Genomic DNA, 27,662 nt, shown 5'->3' with positions numbered 1-27,662 from the left:
GTTCCCTGCGTCCTGTCGCGGCCCCCAGTTGTCCACTGCTGCAATCCTTGCCAATCTCAGAAACGCTCCAAAGCAGCCAGATCTCCCTGAGAGCAAGTCTCTGGCTCACAGCTTCTGGTGCCTTCGTGAAACCGACGACGACACGAATACTAACGGTGTTGTGCCCCTCGTTTGTTTTTTATGACTAAGTTAATATGATACATTTATGACACACAATCAGCCCCATCTGATCAAGGAGAGAACAGAGATTCAGAAAGGTTAAGTTCGTTACCCGGGGTCAACCAGCTCATAAACGCCCGGTCCCGGACCTGCATTCCCATGTCCCTCACTGTACATGCTGCTCTCCTGCCTGATCTCCCCCGGCTCTCAGCCTTGCTGCTACCATTATTTCATCAGAAGTCACATTCTGGGCATCTGTCCACCCAGGGAAGCCTTCCAGTGCAGGAGGAGAAGGGAGAAGAAGGAGGCAGATGTTTAATCTGATGCTGTTCTCCCATTCTTGCAAGGTCCCTGTACCAGTCCATTGTGTGTTCAGAGGCCAATGCAGTCTGACCGGTAGGAAGTGCCCATACAAGTGGAAATGGCCAACATTTGTTTCCTTCCTAGGGTTCCATCACTGGGCTTAATTGGGATCGTGGTGGGCCTTTAGAGCTTCTGTTCTTTGATCGTTAGCTTGGTTACATCCAAGTCGATGAGGTGTCCCAGGCTTTCATCCCAGAGGGAGAAAAAATGTAGGACAACAGTGCTTGTAGCTTCTCTTATCACACTGGCTTTTATTCACCTGCTTCTGGTAGTGCAGGGCACTGCGTGGTGGCCGGAGGGAGGGAGCAGGCAGTTTGGGTTTAAAACTTTTGTGGGGGGCTCTCCCACGACCCGCACTCTTTGAACTCAGAGAATCCTTTCAGCTCTCGGAAAGCCAAAAGGAGAAGCTCTCAAGGCACAGTTTTAGCAAACAGTGAATTCAAATCCAGTATTTGTGGTGGAGGAAGACACAGGCAAAGACCCAAGTCCTGTCTTTTTAACCTCTAGCCCCGAACCCGCCTGCCTTAGGTCAGCAGATCACTTTCTAAATAGCCCTGGGAGGTGGGGTTTGGTATACTTGCTGGGGAAGGGTTCTGGCCCTTCAGAGCTTCTAGCTCCAAGAGCTCAGCTGAAGTGTCGCCGGCCTCCGTTTCCTTCAAGTTCTTAATAGGACCTCTGGTTTGCAGACCTTCCTTACGAGGCAGACACTTCCTACTAGCAGATCTCTTCTAGAGCACTGAATCTGAGAGCAAACAAAACTACTGGGCCTGAATGGCCAGATCTTAAAAACGGAGCTTGTCATTTGACACTTCGTTGGCAAAGGTCTAAAACGCACAGGACCCTGGGGATGGGAAAGAAGAATAATTAAACCTTTTAGGCAGCTCTGGCTCCTAAGGTATATTGTATTTCACGAAACAAGCGTGTTTCTGAGAGTTGTGTAAACTGAATCTCTGTAAATGGAATTCTAATAAACGGTGGATGGTGGCTATTTGAAGGAACCCTTCCATTAATCCCTTTGTGATGTGAATAATCACCCCCAATCTGTCTGTTCGGTACGTTTGCTTTTCATATGTTGAGTTTGCCTAAAGCAGGACACAGCTGTACTGAACTATAGCAGATATTCTCCTACAGTTGCCAGGAATATCCACTTAGGGGATTTGAATCTGTTTGCTTAACATTTCCAGCCTCATGCAAGATTTAATTTCATTGGCTTTAGGTACAGTATGTGCCTTGTACTCAGGTTCAACGACTATACTGAAATGCTTTGTTTAAGTTGCACCTCGTGGTTGTTTCTACTTTCCCAGTTAGAGCCCGTTCTCTAAAAAGTACTTGAGACAATCCATGGGGGTGTAGGGAACCCCTTGAAGACAGTCGAAGTATTGTGCGAGACCGCAAGGGTTAAAAATGTTCATGGACAAGGAGCACCACTGTCTCTTAACAGCAGTGAAGGTGCTCATTCTTCAGTTGACCATTGACACCTTGTCTTCTTCCAGAAGAGATCCCAGGCTTACCATAAATACCGAAATGCAGTAAGATCAGAGCACCATTAAGATGAAAATAAAAGGTTAAGAAAATAAAAGGTTAAGACCCAGCCAATGAAGTGGGGAAGAGCAGAATATCATTGTTAAAAAAATCTAGACCAAGGGTTGCTATATCAGTTGAACACAAACCATGAGTGAATTTTCAGGCAGCCCAAACAAGAATAAAAATGGTGCAATAGGTTCTCTGCCTGTTCTCAAACCTGTGTAAGAAACCTGTCAGATCACTAGGAGAAATTTACAGCTTTTCCCCCTGTATCCGTCTTTTGGGTCCAATATTATAGTGAAAGCACAAGAAGTCCTTGCTTGTTAATCTAGAAATGTCATCATTTCATCTTGTGGGGAAGTTATAGATGACACATGGTTTCATTTCGATGGTTCTCCAATACAGCTAACTCAAAACCCCAGGAATAAAAGGAAGATGGTCAGGGAAATCTCACTGACTTTTTAAAACAGCCCCCTTGGAATGGCTAGATCTTTCTAACATAGAAAACTAGCAAGGAAGCCCACACAGGATTCCAGAGTTTCCAGGACCTGTGTAAGAGTATCCCTAAGAAGTGAGTTAACTGATAGCAATTACAGGATGATAATAATAAGATACCTATAAGTTTACAAACTACTTCACAAAATACATGCATGTATTTTTGTACTTTCCTGTGCCTAGATAGGAGCCCGTCCTTTTTCGCCTGTGAGGAAACAGGTTCAGAGAGAAAATGGGTGGGCTTACCCAAACATAACCAGTCAGGAGTGGATCTGACCCTCTGACCAGGGCAAGCGGGTCAGGAGTACTAAAGGTGTTTATCAAAAGAAGAGTTTGGGAGGGCTGGGATGATCATTTATTCATTCATATAAGTTTTTTTTTTTTAATGTTCAATGAGCCCGCATATAGTACATCATTAGTTTTTGATGTAGCATTCAAGATTCTTCAGTTTCGTGTAACACCCAGTGCTCAGAACCACCCGTACCCTCCTTAATCCCCGTCACCTGGTTACCCCATCCTCCCCCACTCTCCCTTCTGTAACCCTCAGTTTGTTTCCCCAGAGTCCAGAGTCTCTCATGGTCTGTCTCCCTCTCTGATTTCTTCCAACTCAGTTTTCCCTCCCTTCCCCTGTGGTCCTCCGTGCTCTTCCTTACGTTCCACATATGAGTAAAAACATATGATGAGGTATTTTTTTTTAAAGATTTGATTTACTTATTTGAGAGAGCAAGAGACGTAGGGGCAGAGAGAGAGGGAGAAGCAGACTCCCCACTGAGCAAGGGAGCTTGATGCAGGGCTCGATCCCAGGACCTTGAGATCATGACCTGAGCAAAAGGCAGACTCTTAAACAACTGAGCCACTCAGGCACACCCTTAAGGCATATTTTTTGAGCCAGATAACCATCAATGATAGCCTTGAAAACAGGTTTTTCAAAAGTTCCCTTTACAAAGAATAGTTCCTAACCCTCTCACAAGTTTGGGGCATCAGTGCATTTGCTGGAGCCACAAACCAAAGATTCGAAGCAGTAAGACTTTGTGCCATGATTTATATACTTTTTCACTCAAAATCCTGCTTTCCTACAAAATGACTTAGAGCTCTGACGGCTTGTCTTCCAAGCCCCAAGCCACTCAAGATCCAGGTTAAAGCCCATCGCTGATTTTAGACAAAACTAAGGACCTAAATATCTTATAAGATTAGAGTCCTGTTCAGAATCTTGCATTTCATTGACCGAATTGCCTACCTGCCTCCCCCAAGCACATCATTTCAGATCATTGCTGCAGACTTTTTTTTTTTTTTTAGCACGTTCACCTGCAATACAATTTCTATTAAAATAGCTTGCTGTCTGGCTTGAGAAGGCTCTGTCCTCTTAAAAGATCCTTTCGAATGAGGTCTACTCTATTCTGGAGACAGAGAAGCTAAATATGATCAGAGCGTGAGTTTCCAGTGTGAACAGACTAGTGTTCCCTCCCTGGCGTAATAGGCTTGTGACATAGGAAAAGGTGAACGTTTACAAAGTTACCTCTGACATCAGCACTCTGGTGTGTCACCTAAACAAGGCTTATAATTCCAAATGCCTAGAATTTTGAGGATACTAATCACTCTTGTTTTCCAAAGGCATCAGGCTTCCCAATCATTCAGCAGGTTGCTGCTGTTACTTTTCTCAGCAGAAAAGAAATGGAACCGTACTCACTGTTCCTATGGGATCATTTTATGTCTGTTAGTTACGGAACTTCGATGTATATGAGTACATTAGAGCTACAGTGGCTCTCCTGGATGAATTTGCAACTTGGTTATTATCCCAAGAGGTAGGGAGTGGGGATGGAGAAGGGAATGGACCGAGGAAATCTGTTAATGGAATACACCATCTTACAAAACCATCGATGAATCGCAGCTTCACCACCCGATCTTCCTTGATAGTCTGGGGACACCCCTTTGTAGCCACAGAGCATAACAGCAGATGGACTGTGCCAGAGGAAGGAAGTCCCCAACGTCGCATTTGATCATTTTATTACTTACATTGAAATAAAAATATGGATATTACCCAGGAGTTTTTCCTGAGCAAGTTTACTGGTATGATTTACAATATCCATTCAGTCCATTTTGTGGAACCAAAAAATGACCGAGGCAAAACAGCGTAGATCACATAGGAAAGCTCTAGAAAAAAACACATAAATATTTGCCTCCGGTCTCTTTATGTGTATACAATTGCATTTCAGAGTGGAGTATGTGTGCACTGTGTACCAGGTAGCTAACCATTCTGCAGTGGGCGTGGGATCCTCGGAAAAGGAGCCATAGCAACGATCTCTGCTCACCACATAAGGGATCCCAAGCCCAGACAGGTCATCCAGTGCTCTCCAGGTCACCTGAGTGCGACACAACAAATCCTGCATGAGAGTCCTCATTCACACTTCCCAGGGCTCTGTCTGGTTCGCACAGCGCCCTACCTTCCATATATGCACATTCCCACAGCATGACTTTATATGCAGGAAGAGAAGGGGCTAGAGAATCCACAGAGGCAGGAATGTGAGTCCCTGAGAATTCGTTGCCTGTGGAACACACTGAAGCACAGGGAAAGAAATACTTCATTCGTGAGGATGAGCAATGCTGTGAAAAATCCCCATCAGGCCATCCTAAATCAAGCACGTGTTGGGAAGAGTGGGTCAGTCTGTTTCCATGAATTCATTTGGTGTGTATACCCGCCTCGCTCTTCGAGATCTGGAAGATCTGCCTTCCCTTCACTTCCCCTTCCCACTCTCCCCACGTCTGTGTTCTTTGCCCACATTCTGGCACAAGAATACTGATGTCAGCAGATCCTAAATGAAGGCCTGTCAGCCTTGCATGACTCAGATGTTGGCCCCCACAAGACCCCCTTGCTGGGTCACACAAAAAGGCCTGCAAAGTACCTTTTGTTTCTTCACAGTCTCTAGCTGCAGGTCATTGCATGGCCCAATATTGGTTTGTCGGCAGGACAGGGATCCAGCATCATTCCCTGGATCCTCAAGCCACTTTGCGTTTCTAGGAAATGCAGAGGGGAGGGTGGATCCCCGGGGATTCAAAGGCCAGTCCGTCTCCTCAGTAACAGTTGAACCTGGGTCTCCATGGAGGACCGGTTCCCGGCCAACAGGTCCTGGCCGGCCGCCATCACTCAACAGCACACACTTTCTGAGTTTAATATCCCCCTGTGGTTTGTTAGCCTCCCAGAACGGACTTGGATGCCCTCCATGCACCAGTGCAATCAAAGTAGGCAGGTCTCTGTTGTAGCTGACTCTGGACTGGGGCTGGGGGCATCGATGAGGCGTGAACAGTTACCCAGATAAACCCTTCTGGGGGACCAGATGTCATTAAACATACACTGCTATATTCTAAGCAAATGGCCAAGCCCTGAACACTTTGTGGGATAATCTTAACCTAAATGATGGGCAGCCATCTTAAAGAACCGTTTGTTTGTTTGTTTGTTTGTTTTTTAAGATTTTATTTATTATTTGACAGAGAGAGAGAGCACAAGCAGAGGGAGCAGCGGGCAGAGGGAGAGGGAGAAACAGGCTCCAACTGATCAGGGAGCCCGATGTGGGACTCAATCCCAGGACCCCAGGATCATGACCAAAGCTGAAGGCAGCTGCCTAATCAACTGAGCCACCCAGGCATCCCCTAAAGAACTGTCTTAAGAATATACGAGTGTTTAATATAGAAGCATTTTAAAATCTTAACCATATATGAAGCCGGGAAGTAGGGCATCTTTTATTTCTGCCTGGCCTCTTTTCCTCCCTTCTAGAAACTTCACACAGACTTGCTTGTGGAGTACCTAGTTATTTCAGTGCTTATCTGACTTATGGCCATCTCCCCCGCAAAGAAACATAAGCCCCTGAGGTCAGAGATAGTAACTCTTTTTGCTCAGAGTGGTCTCTGTAGCACCTGGAACACTGCTTAGGACATAGTAGATGTTCAATAAATATTTGTAAATAAATGTTGAGTTCATAGAAATCATTCCTGCGGTGGTAATAACAAAGAAGGGTGCAGAGAATCAACAGACCCCCTCAACAAGATATTGTTGTGACCTCTTAAAGGCACAGATCCAAAGAATAGGAACATTCTTAAATTTAATGGCAGATCTATGCAGATGTGCTGGTGTTACTCCTTGCAAGATCTGGGACATTTCAGGCATGCGTAGGGCACATCATGGGGAGAGACCAAGCCACCACAGACTTAGGACTGACCCCCAAAGCAACCTCTATCCTAGAGGTTTCCCATGGACAGGGTGGAAACCGGGGTGTCCAGGAGTCTGTTGCCAGATGCATACTGAAAAGCGCCCGATGCTCATTCCCCCACACAGATCGTGGACGGCAAACTGTGGTTCCAGCTGGACTGCGGCAATGGCCCGGGGATCCTGGGCATTTCCGGCAGGGCGGTCAATGATGGGAGCTGGCACTCTGTCTTCCTGGAGCTCAACCGCAATTTCACAAGCCTGTCCCTGGACGACAGCTATGTGGAGCGGCGCAGGGCACCCCTCTACTTCCAGACGCTGAGCACGGAAAGCACCATCTACTTCGGGGCGCTGGTGCAGGCGGATAACATCCGCAGCCTGACGGACGCGCGGGTCACGCAGGTGCTGAGCGGCTTCCAGGGCTGCCTGGACTCGGTGGTGCTGAACAACAACGAGCTTCCGCTCCAGAACAAGCGCAGCAGCTTCGCGGAGGTGGTGGGCCTGACCGAGCTGAAGCTGGGCTGCGTGCTCTACCCTGACGCATGTGAGCGCAGCCCGTGCCAACATGGGGGCAGCTGCTCCGGCCTGCCTTCGGGAGGTGAGTGCACCTCGCTCCGCTCTCGCACCAGGCAGGGGTGGGGGCTTGGGGATGGTGGGAGGATGGGGTAGAGAAGGTAGGGGCGGTGGGGGTGGGGAGGCAGAGGGGCCTATCGACCTGCGAGGGACTGGCTTTTACAGGCTTCCCCCACTCAAGTGCTCTCCCACTCAGACACTGGCCGGGCTTCCTTTAGGAAGGTCCGGGAGCTTGAGAAGTGTCCAGTGTCACTGGTCCTTTCACAGCAAGCTACAGGCTCAGGGCTGTGACCTCAGGGGCCCAGAGATGCTGTCACGAGGCCCGTCCCCTGTCCCCCCACACCTTTCCAGGCCTGGGGAGGAATAGGACCCTCTTTGAGGTATCAGCCCTCTTGAGCCACATGGGCGTCACTGCAGAATGATTGGTGGCAGAATCTGAATCATGACATCCCCACGCGATCCTTTGTCGCCCAGACATGGAACTTCCCTAGAAAGGGAGGGAAGGGTTAAAGCCACCACTCCGGGAATGGAAAGAGAGTGGAGATGCTTTGGAGAATGCTTTTTAAATGTGCGCATTAAAAATAAATCCAATGACTGCTCTGTAAAGGGGTAGAGGGTCAGGACTAAAGAGAGGGCATTTTACAGGGAATCTCAGGACAGATAAACAGTGAAGGTGCGAGGCTCTACGGCAATAAGTTTTTTCCCCAAACCTATATCATGAAGAAGAAAGAAAGAAGAGGAGAGACAACAAAAGCATAGGAAGGGAATGGAGGGCTTCTGCTGTTTGAGGGAAAGGCCAAGATCATCTAAGTCCTGGGAGTCTGGAAGTAAAAGAATCTCTGACTTCCCCAGCTGCGGTTCCTGCGCTGACATAAACTGGGTCAGGCACTCCCCTGGTTGAAGCCTCTGCTGCCTCCCAACAGCCTCTGATCACGCGAGCCCCTTTGCAGAGTCTCTCAGCAGTAGTGTGATTAGCAAATTTAAACCTTCCTCACAAATCACTTAGAGATTCTGCTGTGCGCATTACCATCTAATGTTCGTGAAGCCCAACTCCGAATTTAGAGTCCATTTTATTATTAGAATGTTATAAACTGTCCATGAAATGATACACTGCCGAAATACAGACACCAAAGTTATTTAGACTTGCATATGTTGCCGCCACAATGAGGGCCAAGTGCCCTGGGGGGAAATTTCTGCCGTCTCGATTTAAGAAATCTATTTGCTGTTTTTACTGTCTCAGCAGTATATGTAAATAAAGGGTTGTTATGGTGCCATAATTCCCAACTGATGGGCAGTAACTATACTTCAGTGGTTCTATAAACCAGCCCATGATGACAAGTCATGGCCAGTTTTTCACCAGGCAAAACAATTCTGCTAGTGCGAGCCATCCACGATATATAAAAGGAGCATATAATTAAATTGGGTTGAAACAGAACACCACTCCATGTCAAATGCCCGGTGCATAGCCACAAATTGTAACATACTTTCAGCGATGGCAGGATGGTGTTTTTGCTGGCAAAGCTATGGGCTTCCACCATGGGTTATCTTTAAAATAATAGTAACGATAATAATCACCCTCTTAAAGAAAAAGGGAATCTTGCTCTGCGACGTGCATTTTAGTGTTTTTTAATTGCCTGAAATCCATGAACTAAGTATTCAGTGCAGGTATGTTCATTAAGTGAATGTGACTCGTGTCAACATGGCAATTTTCCTCTACTTTTTGTTTTTTTAAATCTCATTTGGCTTAACTACATTTTAACACTGAGGACCCCCATGCTGTATGCTTTTCACACGGCCTCAAGCGCTTGCTTTCCTCTCCCGGCAGGCCTGCCCTGGCCTGGTTGCGTTCTCTCTCCCATTCTTCTTTGTTCCTGCTCCCCACTTTGCCCTCTCTTTGGGTTTGGGACTGGGATTCCACAACAGGTGCCCTTTCTTCCGAGGCGATAGAGACTTCCATCAGTTCAAATGTCTCCTTTGTGCCTGGAGGCTCATGTTTTCCTAAAACAAAGTATCTTTCCTCATCTCCATCTATATGACTCTCTTCTTTCAAGTCTACTTTCTCTTGAGTGAGGAGGCCCAGTAGTTCTTACCTCAGCGACCCCCAGGCCATGATCCCCAATCTGGGGGTCTTGTGCACAGTAGTACTGAATGTAGGGCCAGCAAACTCTTCACCACCTACCAGGAAATCCACGAACTGGGTTTCTGTTGCTTCCCTAGGAAAGCAAAGACACAGAATTCCTCCTCTGATATGTGGGGAGGTATCTATCCACCTGCTCCTGGGTATCAAGATTAAAACCTCAGCTTCTAAAAAAAGAGGAGAGGAAATCCATTTTCTTGCCACTATTATCTGTTAATATGAGAAGAATTTTTTTTTCCTAACGGTTTTATTTATTTATTTGACACAGAGAGAGAGACAGCAAGAAAGGGAACACAAGCAGGGGGAGTGGGAAAGGGAGAAGCAGGTTTCCTGCCAAGCAGGGAGCCCAAAGTGGGATTCAATCCCAGGTCCCCGGGATCATGACCTGAGCCAAAGGCAAACGCTTAACCGATTGAGCCACCCCTATGAGAGGAATTTTTGCTAGGCCCTTATATCTTCTCTGCGAATGCCTGAAATTGGGGGAGAAAAGCCAGGAAGGAAATAACCAATAATTTGGCCTTTAACTCCCGTCTGTGAAACTATGCAGCTAATTGTAAGGGTATTTAAAAGAAAGTAAAAAATCATCCTAGTTGTGAGGGATGGTTTAAAAAGAACAAAACCCTCAGTCGTTAATGGAAGAATATTCATGCCTTAAAGAATGCCCTCTGGCTGCAGAGGTGTGTAATCACAGAGAGAGCAGCGAGCCCGGCTTCTCCAGATCAAAGGCTGGGATACAGACAGTATTCAAAAAGGGGGAGAGGGTTAGAGAAAGTGGAGTGAGATGCTTCCGGTGTGACTCCATAAAAGGGAGGAGGCTGATGACAAAAGTTAATTGACTCAGCATCTTCCTGCTGTTCGAACCCTGTGCTGTGTGTGGCTTTAAATTTCCAGAACACGTAATTGAGTATAATCACCCCCTTGACCACTGAAGAATTCTGGCGTCTTGGTCATCGGCTCTCCTGGGGACAGGCTTCACTCTCCAACTGTGGCTATCCCAGCTTGCAGAGCATTCAGACTTTTTAAAGCAACAACCCACAGCAAGAGGCATTCTATTTCAAAGAGGCGGGGCTGTGCTCTAGCCTCCTCCAAACCCAAGCAGGTCCTTGGCAGGAAGCAGCCAGGAAGCCGCGTCTGCTCACTCAGAATGACATGGTCAGCAGGTTTGACCAGCGTATAACTCTAGCTATCCTGAGAACGATCTGCGGGAGCCCCAAGGGAATTAGAGCCCGGAATGCTAACTTGTAATAAGAGTGTAAATATGACTCTGTAAATCAACCACAAAAGGAAGGCTCTCTCTTGTTAAAGCCTTGGAATTACATATATTTCATAAACATGAACTGGAAATAGCAACCACCGTGGAGGAGAAATGGTCTCGTCCCACGCTGACCCCTGCATTACCAGACCCTGTGGGGTAGGGAGCTGCCCACTGAGCACCCACAATCTGGATAAGGAGTCCTCAGTCCTCCCTGCCTCGTCCTGCTCTGCTCAAGCCCATTACTGGAAAAACCTAGCTGAAGCTAAGCTATAATTTGGCAAAGCAGTGCAGCGAGCCAGGCAGGCACCAGGCCAGAAATAGCCATTCTATCAGCTCTGCATGAGACCAGAAGCCTAACTCTCAAAGTGAGAACTTGGTAATTTGTAAATGTTAAGAGTTACCATGTATTATGCTCTTACTTTGTGCTTGGTACTGTGGTAAGTGCTTGCCTGATAGGTGCTTACACGCTGTGACAATTCTTAAAATACACTGGGCTCAGTACTAATCTTCCCCCACGCCCCACCATTTTACAGATTAAAAACACAGGCCAGAGAGGTTCAGGAACTAGCCCCGTGTCACACAGCTAGTACAGTGGGGAAGCCAGGATTTGATTCAGGTTTGTGGAACCCCCCTCCAGCCTGTGCTCTTGGAATCCTTGTCACCTAAAATGTGTTCTAGGAGCCAACAGCATCGGCATCCCTGCAAATACTAGGAATGTATCTTAGATCCCACCCCAAACCCACTGAGTCCAAGTCTTATATTTTAACAAGATCTCTAGGTGATATGCTGATATCTTTCTCTATTTCTGAACTGCCCTGAAACCTAAGAAAACTAGTTCTTTTTTTGTTTTCACATATACATATATGGTTGTTCTCAGTCTCTGAGAGGCACCTGCCTCACCTGAGGACCTTATTAAAATGAAACCTTGCTATGGAAGAGTCTCTTGATTGTTAAGGGAAGAGAAGAATCTCTTTACTTGCCTCCTTCATTCACTGCCCAAGTCAAAGGAACCTTCTGCTAGATCACTGAGTCATAGTTGCAAATTGCTAAACTTACTACCAAGAAAAATTTCTCAGTGAAAGTTTGGTGGGGGGGTGGGGAACAACACCCAAACCTACAAGTTGGAATCTCAGAATCTGCAAAGGAGGGGAGTTCAGACATCTCTGTTTTTAACAAGTCTCCAAGGTAGTTCTATGCACATCTGAGCTTACAAACCAGTGACTTTTGAGGATGCCAGTAAACTCTATGTTTGCAGGAATGTGAGTCAGTGATTTCCAGGAGAGGTGAGCAGACATTGGATGTTCAGGGAGTAAACATTAGGTGTGCGGCCTGCTTTGATTGTCACTGTTTTAGTGTGAAGCTTGAAATTTGATCCCCAGTAGGTCAGAAGTTTGAAGTCCCCCTGAGCTCCCCTCTGAAGAGGAAAGTGAGAGTGTCTACCTACTCCCTCTAAGTAAGTTGCACAGGACAGCAAGTTCTTGGATGTTGCCAGGAGTTGGGTGTAGAAGTGTTTTCAACAACAAAGGTGACGGAGATACTTTGAGTGATGTTTTAGTGAGTATTTTGCATCCCTAACTGTTAAGGGTCTGGAAAAGCTCAGGCCTTCAAACTTTTGGTAAATTCTGGAATCCCATTGCTGTCTCTGGGACCAACAAATTCCATTGTGTGGCCTCCCTCCCCTCCCAACTGGCTTAAGGGAATTGAACAGGGTTCCTGTATGAGTTCAGCCTGCTGGCCACTGAGCGAAGTGGGACAGAGAAGGGAGGAACCAGACTCCCAGTTGATATATTGTGAACATCACAAAGTGGGCCTCCAACTCAGAACCTGGAGATCACGTCTCACTTGCTCTACTGACTGAGCCAGCCAGGAGCACTTACTGTGGACACACTTTGCCTGAGCTTTGCAGCTTATGGGGATTTTTTTTTTTTTTTTTTTTTTTTCCTGAGGCACCTTGTTTTCGGTACTTCGGAAAAAACCTCATGGTAACAGCATTAATCATATAGATACTGCTATAAAACAAAAAAAACACCCAAACTCTCAAAACCCAAAAGCAGTCAGAATGTGTGCAAACACAAAAGAACATGCTGGGACGTGAGAATTTATTGTGTGCCTAATGTTCTTAACACATTACGTGTTTCCAGATCCTCAAAGAAAAATGCTAGAAGCTCAGCCCAATATACAGTGGTTGAAATGTAAGCAAGCTGTCCTAGGGAAAGTTACAGGTCCCATTTTCAAAGGTCATTCTGCACCCTGTGTGGTAAAACACAGGAATGACAAAGGATATGTTCTACAGCCAAACCCCCTCCCCACTTGTGATTAGCATCTCATAATGGGCCCACTGAATTAAGTATGAGTTTTCTCATGCTTACTGAGATTCACACAGAATTTTCAGGATTTCCCAAGATTTAGCCTGAAAGTCAGAGTAAGAAACTCCCATGGCTTTCAGTCTTTTGGTTGATGGGCAACACAGAAACGCAGCTGATTTCAGAATCCCTGGTAATTACAATAATTATAACAACAAAGCACCTAATGTGTGTGTGCTACATTGTAGCTGATGAATCCAAAAGCCTTATTATCCTCCGTGAAGTGGGTATTAGTGAGATTCAATTACCAGATAAAAATAGGGAGGTTCCTGGAGGCCAGGCAGCTCAGCTGTGAACATATCTTGCTGGTGGGTAACAGCCAGAACTTAAAAGGACCCAGGAGCTCCCTTACCCCTTACGGCTGCCTCCCCAGATCACGTGAGCTCTTGGAGTCTCTAGATGAAATCCATAATCCAGCAACGTAGTGGTTGATACTGACTTCAGATCCCAAATGCCAGCTCACATTTGTCATTACGTCCACCTTTGTGCACCAGGCAGATGTCACCTTATCGAGGCAGCCATACCTGATTGGAATCATGTCATCTAGATCAGGGAGCAAGGCTAAGGGTTGAGGCCATTACCTGGATGAATCAGCTTGGAGAACAACTAATAAGTCAAAGGAGTCAGATAGAAATGATCTTGACTATTTGCTTACCCAGCCCCTAGTCACTCTGTAATTGCTTAAGCCGTTTCTATTTTTTGCATTTAATAGGTTTTGCAGTTTTCTTTGAACGAGGAAAGGAGGGGGCATTTTAAGTTGGTCTGGGTGCTGATTTCAAAGCCATCTGCATCTGCTGTAACTAGAGGATTGTAAACAAGAGCACAGCTTTGAGGCAAGGCTTAAAAATACACTTCTCACTCTGCCAGGATTCCGGGCAAGAGAGGCTATAACAGTATTATTTTTTTGTAACATGTATCCAATGCTAAGAATATGATTTGTATTTTTTGAACCTGGGAACTGAACTGCTTTAAGTGGTGTCTGCCACTTATTGACTATGTAACTTCAGGCAAACCATCTTATTTAAGCCTCAGTTCCCTTGTTTCTGAAATAACTGTAATAACAGTACTTACAACATAGGGTCATTGTCAAGAATTAAATGAGTTAATGCACAGAATGTTCTTTACGTTTTCCTAGTGCTGTTGTTCTTTTTTAATAATAATAATAATAATAATAAGCTGTTGTTCTTTTTTAAATTTTCTTGAAAATTTATTTATTTTAGAGAGACAGGGGGAGCCCAAGTGGGAGGGGCAGAGGGAGAGGGAGAAAGAATGTGAAGCAGATTTGCGGGAAACCCAAAACAAGGCTCCATCTTACGACCTTGAGATCATAACCTGAGCTGAAACCGACTGTGCCACCTAGGCACCCCTAAGCTGTTGTTCTTGCTAATAATTTCCTTATTTGGCCTTTTCCCCTAACCCTGAAAAAAAAAAAAATCCTACTATTTTTAATAGTATCCACTGCATTTTATTTTTCTTTCACATTTGCAAAGTGTTAAAATATTATTTATGGTCAAATAATGCCTGGATAGTTCTTGAAATTCCGTTTCCTTGATACGTAGGAGGGTTGTTTTTTTTTTTTAAGATTTTATTTATTTGAGAGAGAAAGAGCATGAGCCCGTGTACATAAGCAGGGAGAGGGGCAGAAGGAGAAGAAGGAGCAGACTCCCTGCTGAGCAAGGAGCCTGACATGGTATTTGATCCCAAGACTCCAGGATCATGACTTGAGCCAAAGGCAGATGCTTAACCAACTGAGCCACCTAGGCGCCCCACTCCCCGCCCTTGATTTGTATTTTAGACCTACATATGGTAATGCTTGGGAAGAGCAGAAACTTTATGACGCCAGTATCTTACTATTTAATGATTATTTGGCTCCCAGAGGATGTCTGATGTCCATCTTCCTTATCTCCCTGGAGCATTGTGGGATCTAAGTACAATCCCCTCCTCATTCCTAGCTAGTGATAAGTTCCCGCTCCTGATGAGTTTCGGTGCCCATATCATCTTGTAGAAATGTTTGAGAATCTGAAAGCCTGGATTCAAGCTCAAGCTCAATCACTTACTGGTTATATGTACTTGAACGAACCACTAACCTCTCCAGCCCCCATGGAGTTGAAATGTTAATGGGGCTTTTCATTTTTCCTTCCTAGGGTTATTGTGGTCCTTCATAAAATGACTCAGAGTGATTTTAAACCACTATGGCATTAGATCCCTTAGTATCATTGTGGCAGACTTATTGATATTCTAAAATTACTAATAATAGGCCCTGGCCAGGAGAATGAGATCATAAGGAAAACTTGGTAATAACAGTGACTCTTGATCTAGAAACCTCTTTCACAATAGATCTCACTCTTCTTTCGTTGAAAGAAAAATCTGACCACTTTAAAATAAGATCCAGTCACTTCCTCCTCTCACTGTGTTAACATAAAAACTCCAAATTCAAGGTTCTACAAGCATTATTTTTTACCAGTCTCTGCCTCCTTTGCCCCATGGTTTTAAGATGGTGCAAGCAGATACCAGACAGCTTCCTTCTGTCTTTGGATAAGCAGAGAATCCAGAAAGAGACTGTAATGTAGTACAGTTGTTAAAAATAAAGTTCAGAGGATATTGAATAGTTTGGGGACTGTGGAGTCAGATCCGCACCAGCTTCATGATCGTGAACAAGTTAATCAACTTTTCTGTACCCTAATTTCCTCATCTAGAAAATAGGAGGAAAAACAGCATCTCCGATACAGGCTTCTTTTCAAAATTAGATGAGTTAGTAGATGCGAAGTGCTTGGAACTGTTTTTGGCACAGAATAAACGTCCTACAAGTGTCACCAGCCATCCTCATCATTGACGTCATCACCTTCAGATGTAAAGCAGAGATCCCCTCTGTCAGGTGTGGTTTTCTCCAGCCTAGATCCAATGTTCCCATTCTGTACCCCTGCCACACCCCGTGCCTGCTCTCATAGTGGTCTTGTAGCTGCCTTTATGTGTGTAGATGGTGTATTTTTATCTTTATATCCCCAGGGCCCGCCTTAGTCCCTCTTGCAGGGTGTGCTGGGAACCAGCTCTCTAGAAATCGAAGCCCCAGTTGATAGTGTTTCTTGATTTCTGTAATGTAGATACTCCCACCGTGACTCATGTCAGGCTACCAAGGGTATTACAACGGGCCTGCCAAGTTCCCAACCATTTAGCAGTCCGTTCTCACAACACTGTGAGCAGGCGCCAGCCGACCACTGCCTGTGGCTTAGGCACTCAGTCAGTGAATAGGTTAATCAGTCAACCTGGCAGCCGCATCCAGTAGTAACACCAGCTAGCCCACAAAAGATAATGAAAATGACAAAATGCAGAAGGGAATGTGTGGGAGTAAAATAGTGCACTAGAGGTATCGCCTCATTTTAAATTCTGATTTTCCAAGGCACCGAGACATCAAATCAAAGAAATCAAACCCATGACCTTAGTTAGAATCCAGTTTCCATGATAGTAATTCAAATATCCCTTATTTCCAGACAGGACTTCCTTGTGCCTCCCTTCCCCCCAACGTCTTCTGCTGAGGCTTTATTTGGGGAATTGTAGGAAGCTTGCCCGTAGGAGCTGGAGAGGGGGGAGTTTTACCTGCCCAACCCACCTTGCCTTAGATTGCCCCTTTGGCTTCACTCCCACCTCATCACTGATGCTCCTTTAAGTTCTCTCCTGTGGTTGTGGCATCCCTCCCTTAAGTCAAGAAGGGAGTCTAATTCATCCTCACAGGTCACTCTACCTCTAAATGGCATGCTTTTCTGGCCAAGGACTAGCCAGGTGACACAAAGACACATTTTTTCCCAGTTATAACTGTTTTCATCAATCCCATCTGACTCCATTAGGGCGAGCAGCTTCCCAAATTGAAAAAAAAAAAAAAATTCCAAGTCAGCATAATTTAAAGCAAGCATACCTCAGACCCCTGCAGCCTGTCCGCAGACATCAGGCCGACCGCCTTTGGACACAGTTTGAATCAACAACGTTCTTTCCTTAAGAGTTAGTTCCCTGGTGTTTCACCGTTGTTGCATTCAAGAGCACCGTGTCTCTCCAGGAGCCTCAATCTCTGGCCCTTTGTGCTTCTTGGTACCGGGGAGGCTGGGACCACACGGCCCCCTCCTTTTGTAAATGTAGAGTTCTCTCTTGCCTCCTGCACCTGCCTCCCAAAGGCAAGTCTTTCTCGGAACGTAGGAACACCCAGAGAGTCATAAGGTCCCCCTAAATGTAGAGATCTCTGTATTGTGGGTTGAGTACACATGAATGAGCACATATACACTGTTTCAATCTAGAGATTTTTAACTATGTTATGCCTATAGAAATCAATCTATAGGAGCACCTGGCTGGCTCAGCAGGAAGACCATGTGACTCTTGATCTCCAAGATCATGAGTTCGAGCCCCCCCCATTTGGTGTAGAGATTACTAAAATCAATCAATCAATCAATCAATCAACTTTTAAAAATCAATCTATAAAATCTCAACCTCAGTCACTGGGAACAGAGATTAGCCCAGGAACCCTTCAACTAAGAGTGAGAATGGTTATTTATAGCATTTACAAAAGATCTTAGATCTTAGAAATGAGGAAAGTCTCATTGGTCACTTCCAGGTAATGTGGCGCTCTCCATCACAATCCCACCATCACATGAGTAAGAGCATTTTCATAAGCCAGAAGCCCCGAGGAGTAAGGGGACTTGAAAAGGAGACAGCATCAACCAAGGGTGAAGGTGGGAGGCAAAGGGACGGGTGGTACGGGAGAGAGAAGTAAAGCTTCAAGAGGCTGAAATGTTGACCAGCAGAAGGGAGGCTGGGAACTGAATCCCCAAAAGGCTCAGGAACTGGAGGCATTAGTCACTTCTAGAAAGGTAAGAGATGCGGAGAAGTGCTTAAAATAAGAATTGGTCAAAAACCTGTTTGAGAGGCAGTCAGAACCCTAGATTCCTGCCTTCTCTCTGTGCAGCCAGGTAACCACGCCCCCCATGCCCTGGCAGAGGGTGATGAAGGTGATGGTGGATTGCAGGGGTGAGAAGACAGGGTGCAGGGAGGGCCTGGGTCTGCCCTGCACTTGGTCAGAACTGGGGTGGGTAGAAGTGAATCCCATGTGTTCATTGGATGCTGAGACCCACAGCCATCCCTCCTCTCCCACCATCCAGTCCCCCGAATGTTAGAAACCAGACCTTCACTCTCCCTCTGGGCAGGTGATAAGGGTCATAAGTGGGGAAATTTACCAACCCAGTGGTACTGAAACAGTATCACAGTATCACAGTTGACAAACCCCACTCATGTCTCAGAGCTTCCCATCAGATTTCTAATTTCCTACTGTCCCACTCTGTGATCTGAGCTGATTAGGAGGGATTGCCGGACAACGTAGGAAATCCTCTAATTTGGAAGATAAAGAATGTACCAAGCTTCTCCAGAGAAGCAGAACCAATAGGATGGTTAGATAGATGATAGATAGACAGATAGATGGGTTTTAAGGAATTGACTCATACAATTGTGGGGCTGGCAAATCACCTATTTATGGGGTAGGCCAAGAGGCTGGAAATTCAGGGAAGAATTGATTTTGTAGTCTTGAATTTGAAATTACAGGGCAGGCCAGCAGGCTGGAAACTCAGGCAAAATTTCTGTTGCTGCAGAATTCCTTCTTACAGCAGTCAAATGAATGAATAAGGTCTAGCCCATATCATGGAGGGTAATCTGCTTTGCTTCAAGTCAGCTGATTGTAAGTGTTAATCATATCCACAGATACTCTCACACCATCACCTGGACTGGTGTTTGTCCAGCAGTTGGACACCATACCCTGGTCCCACTGACACATGAAATTCACCATCGCAGAGACCAAAGCAAAGAAACAGAGAAAAAACAACCTGGACAAAACTATGCAGGGAGAGAACTTCATAAAAATATTAATATCCTCGAGAGATAAGATATTGTAACCACAAAACATGAGCAGGATGCTATTGTGCTATTGTTTAAACACACACACACACACACAGAACCTTAGTGAACAAAAAAAGAGCTCCTGGAAAATGACAACATAAATGAAAATCTCAGTAAAAGTTTCAGACGATGAGAATCTCAGAAAGCACAGGAAGAAAAAAAAAACCCACGGAGATGTAATATAAGAAAAATAATTAGAGGAAGGTCCAGGAGATCTGAGATCCAAATCATAAAACTTTCATAAAGACAGAACAGGGGAAACAAGGGAATGGAAATCATCAATGAAATAATTAAATTTTCTGAAGAATTTAAAGGACAAGAATTTCCAGAGTGCCCAGGGCTGATTGAAATAAACCCACACTACAGCAAATCATGGTGAAATCTCAGAAAACTGGGGGCCAAGAGTAGATCCTCCACGTTGCTGTAGAGGAAAAGAAACCAGGTCCTGTACAAACTTCAGGGACCAAAAGGCCTTGGATTTCTCAAAGGCCACTTGGAAGGAATTGTCCAGAATTCTGGGCACAGCCTACCAAAGAGGGGTAAGGGTGAAGCAAAGACATATCCTGCTATGCACAGTCTCACAACATTGACCTGCAAACCCTTTCTCAGCTACTGTAGGATGGATCCTAAGGAAATAGAGAGGAAGCCAAGAAATTAGGTAGTAGGGGATACCAAAAACACTAGATCCAGCCCAGGAGAGCGGAGAGGGCGATCCCAGGGACAGCAGCCTCAAAGGCTGTCAGTCAGAAGGCCTCAGAGGAAAGATTTCTCCAGCGTATAAAAATACAGAACACCAGGCCAAACAGCAACCCCCAGAGAGAACTAGTATGTGAAGAGTTTGGTGCTGAATTAGCAGTAAGTACAGCTGGCCCTTGAAGAACGTGAGAGTTAGGGACGCCGATCCCCTGCACAGCCAAAATCTCTGTATACCTTTTGACTCCCCAAAACTTAACCCCTGAATATAGGCCACTATTGACGTGAGGACTTACTGATGACATAACAGCCAATGAAAACATATCGTGTATGCTCTACATATTATATACTGTATTCGCCCAATAGAGTAAGCTAGAGAAAAGAAAACGTTATTAAGGAAATCATAGGGAAGAGAAAATACATTTACAGTACCGAACTATAAAAAGTTCATGCATAAGTGAGCAGAGGTAGTTCAAACCCATGTTGTTCAAAGGTTAGCTTTCCTGTTCAATGGCATGTAGAGCTGCTGTTGTGCTAAGTGGGACTTAGAGAACCATCAGACTTTTTACTATGTGCATTACACCTTTCATAGGAAAAGGAATTTAAATTTTTTTAAAGTAGGCAAAAGAAAGCCCTCACTAATTATTCACCCCTTCCATCTCTGAGAGGTAAATAATGCCACTGTCCTCGTAGACTCTTACCTTCTCTGATACTTAATGTTCCCGGTGGTAAGGATGCTACCCCCCCCCATTTCCTCCTGATGGGTTCATGAGCAGAAACAGAGAAAGTGGACAAAGATGTGAAAATCAGGGACCCAATACAGGAGCTGGGTGAAGGCTGGGATTCTTCCATTTCCCTGTGCATCTGTGAAACTGAGGTCCATTTGAGTCAACAGATATCCGCATGTTACCTTCCTTTCCTCACCTCCTCTCCAGGCGGGAATTGCGGTTCTTGGCTAAGCAGAGAAGCAGCATGAGGTTGGGAAGAGGGGTTCAGGAAAGGAGCTAGAACGGTACCTAGGGTAAAGGGCTTATCCCTGGAAGCATCCTGCCTTTTATGAAGGAGTGTGCTGGGAAAAGCATCTTCTCCCCATCTTGGCCTCTGCTCTTCCGAGTCTGTTCCTTGGGTGTCTCTTACCAGTCTCACTCTAATTTGCCCTGTGGTTAATTAGGTGCGTTTTTGTGGACTAGTGGGGGATCCAAAGCATTACTTGGCATCTTTGTGGCAAATGAGTCCCCAGTTCAGAACAACCAATACGATAATCATCGTTGGAATCTGGGCCCCGCTGAAGATTTGGTTTAGGAGGAGTCGGGAAGGGGAGTGATGGCCAAATCCCTGCACTCCAACCATTGCCAATGGTACATGGCTCATGAGGACCTCTGTTTCTCTAGGCTATCAGTGTACCTGTCTCTCACAGTTCACCGGAAGAAACTGTGAGTCGGAGATCACAGCTTGCTTCCCAAACCCCTGCCAGAACGGAGGCTCCTGCGACCCCATAGGGAACACTTTCATCTGCAATTGCAAAGCTGGGCTCACTGGAGTCACGTAAGTGAGATTGTAACTAGCCTTCCTCTCCTCTGCTTCTTGTTGCTAAGAAAGCCAAACAGTAAACAATTAGAAGGGATAAAAGACTTATCTACCATGAGTAGGACAGGCATAAGGTTAATATCTTTACAAAAAGAGGACTTACAAATGATATAACCGTTAACAGGGACTATCTCTGGGTAATGGGGTTGTTAGTGATTTATACTTTTTTAACTCTATATGTCTCTATTTGCAAATTTTTACATAATTACTATGTGTTCTGTAGTTAGGAAAACAGTTCTTTTAAAGAAAATCATCTATAACCTCTTATATTTCCAGTATAATTCTGAGGCAGACAAACCACCCATTTCCCCAGAACTCATTAACTGGACTCTACTGCCTAATGTTTTATGATCGTTCTGAGAAACTAGAGCCTACCTTTCCTTTGCAAACTCTTTCTCCCCCAAGAAATGAGGGAAATTAAAGTGTGAGCCAAACGGAAAGAGAATGTTTTAAGCTCTTAGTAAAACGCCACTTCCAACCATCCTTGATCGTTTGAGAAGTATATATATGTAATCTCAAGCAAGTGATATTCTAATTACAGATCAGTCTTATGTATTCATTAAAGCAAATCTCCCGAGGACTTTACCAGGAAATACTTAGCGGACTTTGAATGGTTGGATGTAATTTAAAGTAATAAAGCTGCATTTATTTTTAAATACTCTGTGATTCTAATTTCCAAATGACCTGGCCTCAATCTGTTCAAATTAGGAACGTTTGACTACATTTTAAAAGGTGGATTATCAAAGATATAAGTGATCACACCTTTTAAAAGAGCACACCAAAGCAATTGCTGAAGTGAAGAGAAAAGTGAAGGAGTGAGGTCTATGCTCTCATGTAACGTTAAACTAACAAAGAAAAGGACTGAAATGTTTGCCTTATAATTATACTCAATGGGAGTCACGGATTGCTTTAAAAAGAATAAAGTTGATTTAATAATTTTTCATTAGAATGATTTAATCATTTTTTTTCCTGGTTATCTGCATTAGTACTAACCTTTATGGTAAGCACAGAATCTGTAGGATATATAGATCTTTAGCCCTCCACCAGTCCACTTTCTCTGTCATGCACCCTATACACATACACACACACACACAGTTCCCAAAGGGACCTAAAATTATACCGGAACTGTTGAACCAAGGATTTCTTCCTCTTGGGAAAGCCTGTGTAAGTTATACAGGTTCACTGCTTTTCCTCTGCAGTTCAATCTTAGTAGTTCAGAGAACTAAAAGGATTGAGGGTAAGTTAGTGGCAAACTAATTTGGTAGCAAAACCGGCCAAAACTGCTCCAAGACTATCTCTAGTCTTTATTTCTCTGATTTAGTGTGAATGTCCGTATATTTTGTCATAGAGGCACGGTACAGTTTCATTCTGGGGTCCTATGGCAGCACCAGTTCCAGCAGTGGGGCGGATGTATTACAGAACGGGAAAGACATGTACTGCATGGCATTTCCCACATTACAAAAATGTAAATCCTGAAGTGCATCGGCCCGAGGATTCGGAGACCAGTCCCTCTCCAACAGCATCTGTTCTTTCTCCTCTTCCCTTCCGACGTCTTTGCCCTACTCCCTTCTGGAGGGGGATCGGACTCTCTGGGAGAGATCCGGTTGGTTGGGAGAAGTACCTTCACTCACCACGACAACTCGGGCCACCTGCCAAGGTGCCCACCACCTCCCTCCCTCGACAACAGACACACGCACACACGCACACCATCACTCTATCTTTGTCTCGCTTCACGTGACTTTGGGGCGCTGGACTTCCTTGGAAAGACGGCCGCGGTGAACCGCGCTGCGTGGCCCGCCGTCTGAAAGGCGTTTTGTGTTTTGTCCCGAAGGTGCGAGGAGGACGTCAACGAGTGCGAGCGGGAGGAGTGTGAGAACGGGGGCTCCTGCGTCAACGTGTTCGGCTCCTTCGTGTGCAACTGCACGCCAGGCTACGTGGGCCAGTACTGCGGGCTGCGGCCCGTGGTCGTGCCCAACATCCAGGCCGGCCACTCGTACGTGGGCAAGGAGGAGCTCATCGGCATCGCCGTGGTCCTCTTCGTCATCTTCATCCTGGTCATCCTCTTCATCGTCTTCCGCAAGAAGGTCTTCCGCAAGAACTACTCGCGCAACAACATCACGCTGGTGCAGGACCCCGCCACGGCCGCCCTGCTCAACAAGAGCAACGGCATCCCGTTCCGGAACCTGCGCGGCAGCGGGGACGGCCGCAACGTCTACCAGGAGGTGGGGCCCCCGCAGGTGCCCGTGCGCCCCATGGCCTACACGCCGTGCTTCCAGAGCGACTCCAGGAGCAACCTGGATAAGATCGTGGACGGGCTGGGGGGCGAGCACCAGGAGATGACCACGTTCCACCCGGAGTCCCCGCGCATCCTGACGGCCAGGCGTGGTGTAGTCGTGTGCAGCGTGGCCCCCAACCTGCCTGCCGTGTCGCCCTGCCGCTCGGACTGCGATTCTATCCGGAAGAATGGCTGGGACGCAGGAACCGACAGTGAGTAGGAGGCCCTCGTGCGTCTGCTTGTGCCTTTAGTGTCGCTAGGGAGCTGTGGTGTGCCTGGCACTGGGGAAGGAAATCAGGGAAAGGAGAGAGAACCCGCCTGGGCAGGGCACTCCCTGTGACACGTTCTGGCACTGAGTGTCCAGAAAAATCGCTCTGGTTCTTATCCCTCTTTGACAGATGGGGAAAATGAGACTCCGGGAGCATGCATCAGGTGTCCCAGGCCACAGAGCTAGGAAGAGGCAGCAGAACGGGCCAGTCCCAAGCCGCCAGCTCTAAAAACCCATGCTATACTCACACTAGCATACCATTGGGGGTAATGCAAGCAGTGTGGTGACAGAAGTGAAATACAGAAAGCGTGTTCCAGAAGGTCAGAAGAGGAGAGTATTTGTAGACTTAAGGTGAAGACTTGAGATTAGCAGAGAGAAATCTGAGTTGGATCATGATGGATTAAAGGTCTGGGGAAAGGCAGAGGGACCCACACAACTGGAAGACCAGCAATTCTGTTTGGCTGGAATGCAGCATCCTTGAAATAAGAGGGTGAACCTCAAGGTAGGAAAAGTCCAGTCCAGATAGTGGTATTTCCCTCTCCTTCAGGCCTCATGGGGCAATATTCTAGCCCGAGAGCCATAGGTGCAAAGGCTCTGTGGTGGGAAAGGCCTTGACATGCTGAAGAACAGAAAGGAGGTCGCGGTAGTTAGAGATTGGTGAGCAAGAAGGGAAAGTGAATGCAATTTTTTTTTTAAGATTTTATTTATTTATTTGACAGACAGTAGGCAGAGAGAGGGGGGGAAGCAGCTCCCTGCTGAGCAGAGATCCCAATGTGGGGCTCCATCCCAGGACCCTGGGATCATGACCTGAGCCGAAGGCAGAGGCTTTAACCCACTGAGCCACCCACGTGCCCGGAAAGTGAATGCATTTTAATGGCAACATGAGTGCAGGTTTTTAAGCAGGGAAGCAGCATGATCCAATTTACATTTTTGAAAGATGGCCCTGACTGACCCATGGAGAACAGACTAAAAAGGACCAAAGAGGAGCGAAAGCAGAGACTAGTTAGCTATCTTCCATGAACAGCTAATGAACATCTAATTGAGCAATGGTGCTTGATTTCCCTGTCCTAACACGGTGAGGATGAAGCTAAGGCAAGCTCTATTGTAACCTGTGGCTTTTCATCAGGCCATTATGGCTTTATATTTCAGCAGCAGATTTGCCCTTGTAGCAGGAGTTTCCAAAGGCTGGGGTTTTAGTACTATGATACATGTTGGGATAGAGGGTAGGGGAACACTGTTTTCAAGTGGAGAGCCTATGAGCAGAGGAGGTGAAGGGCATCTTTGGGGGACAAAAGGGAATTCCTGCTGTGTCTTCAAGCATAAATTAGATCTTAGTAGGAAACTATTAGAGAGGACCTTCCAGAAGCAGGAAGCAGCCTGATGAGGGTAGGGGGCACATGAGGGTTACCTGACAGGTTCTCTTGTTCAGGAGAAAGAGGAGGCTGGAGATGAAAGTTTGGACATCATCTGGATGCACAATGGTTAAATCTTGAGAAAGGGGGTCAGTGATGAGCTCACGGAGGGAGCAAGAATAAAGATGGTCAGACTGGACCTCCAAAAGAACTTGGAGATGCCCACATGTGGGAGGTGGGCAGAAGGCAGAGGCCAAGAAGGGAGGCAAACAATTGCCAACAAAGAGAGCAGGGACAGAGGACATGGCAGGTGTGCAGAAGCCAAGACTGTCGATAAGGTTAGTGGGGATGAGTACTGTAAAATGGTCCAGAAGGACACAGGCTTAAGAAAAAAGCAACAACAGCAGTGTGCTTGACACCTAGAAGATCTTTGGTCATCTGAAGAGTGTTTCAGTGGGTCGTCAAGAGAGAATCCAGAATGTAAACATTAAGGACAAAGAGCTTTGGGGAGACAATGGAAGTAGCAGGTGAACGTTTGCCATATGTTGGATCTTCATAAATCTTCCCAGGGACCCGTGTGGGCATCCAATTGAAGGAGTACATGGGTGAGATAGCAGCTTAAGAACAAATGGCTAGTAGAAGGGGTGATGAGGACTAGGACCTGGCCCATCACGGTCCACAGCCTGTGCTCTTACCAACACTCCTGTTGGGAGCTTTAGCAGGAGGGAGAGGGATAAATTGGGAGAGGACCCCTGATGACAGAAGAGGGTCTCTGTTCTTTTCTGGGGCCACCCAACCACACTACCTGTGGAGTCTGTCTTTCTATAGACACTCTTGTAAGTTGTTGCCCTTGGATTTTCACTATAAATGTATTCCCTGTCAAATGACTTCACTAAAGGCTTGCCAGTGAAACAGCTCTTGGAAAGGCTCTTTTTTATTTAACAATGAAAAAAAGAGAGGGTGGAAAAAATGAGGTGGAGGAAGGAGTTTTATGCACAGCCTTCACTGAGATGGAACATTTGTTGTTCCCTTCCTGGTGTTTGGCGCTAAGCTCGGCCATTACCCGGTGCTTTTCTGAGACATATCTTGGTATTTGGGGCAGCATGGCTGTTGGGAGGTGAACTCCTCTCAGGCGGCTCTCTCTGCTTAGATCAGTTGTTTATCCAGCTCCTGGTCCCGCTGTGCTTTTAGCATCTGACAGCAGATGTGGAGTCTCAGTACCCAATATTAACCTCACCCTTCGTGAAGGAAAGAGTGATTTCCACCGTCACAAAGGGGAACAACTGCTCCCTTAATCACAAGTCCCTGTCTCTTCTTTCCATCATGTTTCGTGATGATTTGAAGCTTCTCCTAGTGATCCTTCTTCTCTACTTCCTTCCTAATGTGACAGCTTTATTTCCAGAATTTACCTTGGGCCAAAACTCACATTTCCCCCAAAAGTATTGTTACGTTTTTATTGAGTAGATTTCCTTCTTTGTTAAGCAAGGCAGAGTTAGCTGGCAAGACAATCTCTAGGCAACTAATTCATTTTTTTACTTGACAACTTCAAGATACGGCTTGTTTTTATTGCTTTCTTTAGTCCATCAAATAAGAAAATAGCCCTGTAGAGTGTGTGTGTGTATGTGTGTGTGTGTGTGTGTGTGTGTGTGTGTGTGTGTGTGTTGTTCAGGCTGTCTCTGGATAGCCAAAAGGAGGAAGTGGGCAGATGAGAACAGGTCCACACCGCTGACTGCCCTCTTACCACATAGATTCCAAACACTGCCGTTCCCAAAAGTGGTGTGACACTGCCCTCTAGGAGGCAAGATGGAGAACTCCACTCGCTCCCCAGAGATGAAAGTTGGGATGAATGTAATGGCATTCTTACCTATAAAATATTTATATCCTTATTTTATAAGTAATCTCATTTAACCTGGTGTTGACACCGTGTCGGTTCATGTAAATGATTTAAATTAACTCTGAATGGCAAAGAGCAGCCCGGCCGCTTCATCCTGCCTTCACTCTTCACTTAGTCACCTCTCTTTGAGGAGGGAACAGCTCCTTTCGGCTGTCAGCGATCTGGAAGCTCATTTACCACAGGTTAAGGGTTTCGAATCCATAATGTAAATCACTTGATTGACAGACCTTTGCCCCCAGTGGCACAGTCAATTTTCTATTGTGGAGCTAAATTATTTTCTCAAAGCAAATGAAAGAGCTCGGAGAAGTGAACTCCGGGGGCAGGCGGGCTAGACATCCGCACAAGGTAACCGGTGTCATTTCTGCTTTCTCCCTGGCTGTCCACAAAGACAAAGGGGTTGATGATCCCGGAGAAGTGACCTGCTTCGCAGGCAGTAATAAAGGCAGCAACTCTGAGGTTCAGTCCCTGAGCTCCTTCCAGTCGGATTCTGGCGACGACAATGGTAAGCCCTCGGTAGTAGCTGTGTTCCCCGGTAGCTTTGCCTCATGTGCTGACAGTGGGTAGGGAGGAGGGTAAGGTGACCAGCTCTGTTTCTGGG

The 27,662-nt window shown here is 46.0% G+C and overlaps 1 protein-coding gene across 3 annotated transcripts in view; it reads left to right on the top strand.

The window, feature by feature from the left end:
• The window catches only part of FAT3 (FAT atypical cadherin 3), a 660,150-nt gene that overhangs the window by 623,428 nt on the left and 9,060 nt on the right, over positions 1-27,662 (top strand). For all 3 annotated transcript variants that reach the window (XM_004763574.3, XM_004763573.3, XM_045087202.1), the window contains exons 22-25: positions 6,869-7,337; positions 21,080-21,233; positions 23,107-23,762; positions 27,453-27,566. In XM_004763574.3, the coding sequence (XP_004763631.1) occupies positions 6,869-7,337; positions 21,080-21,233; positions 23,107-23,762; positions 27,453-27,566 (1,393 nt within the window). The remainder of the gene's footprint in view (positions 1-6,868; positions 7,338-21,079; positions 21,234-23,106; positions 23,763-27,452; positions 27,567-27,662) is intronic.

Source organism: Mustela putorius, unplaced genomic scaffold, assembly GCF_011764305.1.
Source record: "Mustela putorius furo isolate JIRA1106 unplaced genomic scaffold, ASM1176430v1.1 tig00001069_pilon_pilon_pilon, whole genome shotgun sequence".
Lineage (NCBI taxonomy): Eukaryota > Metazoa > Chordata > Mammalia > Carnivora > Mustelidae > Mustela > Mustela putorius.
The sequence above is the reverse complement of the archived record's forward strand: the minus strand, read 5'-3'. Positions and strand labels throughout refer to the sequence as shown.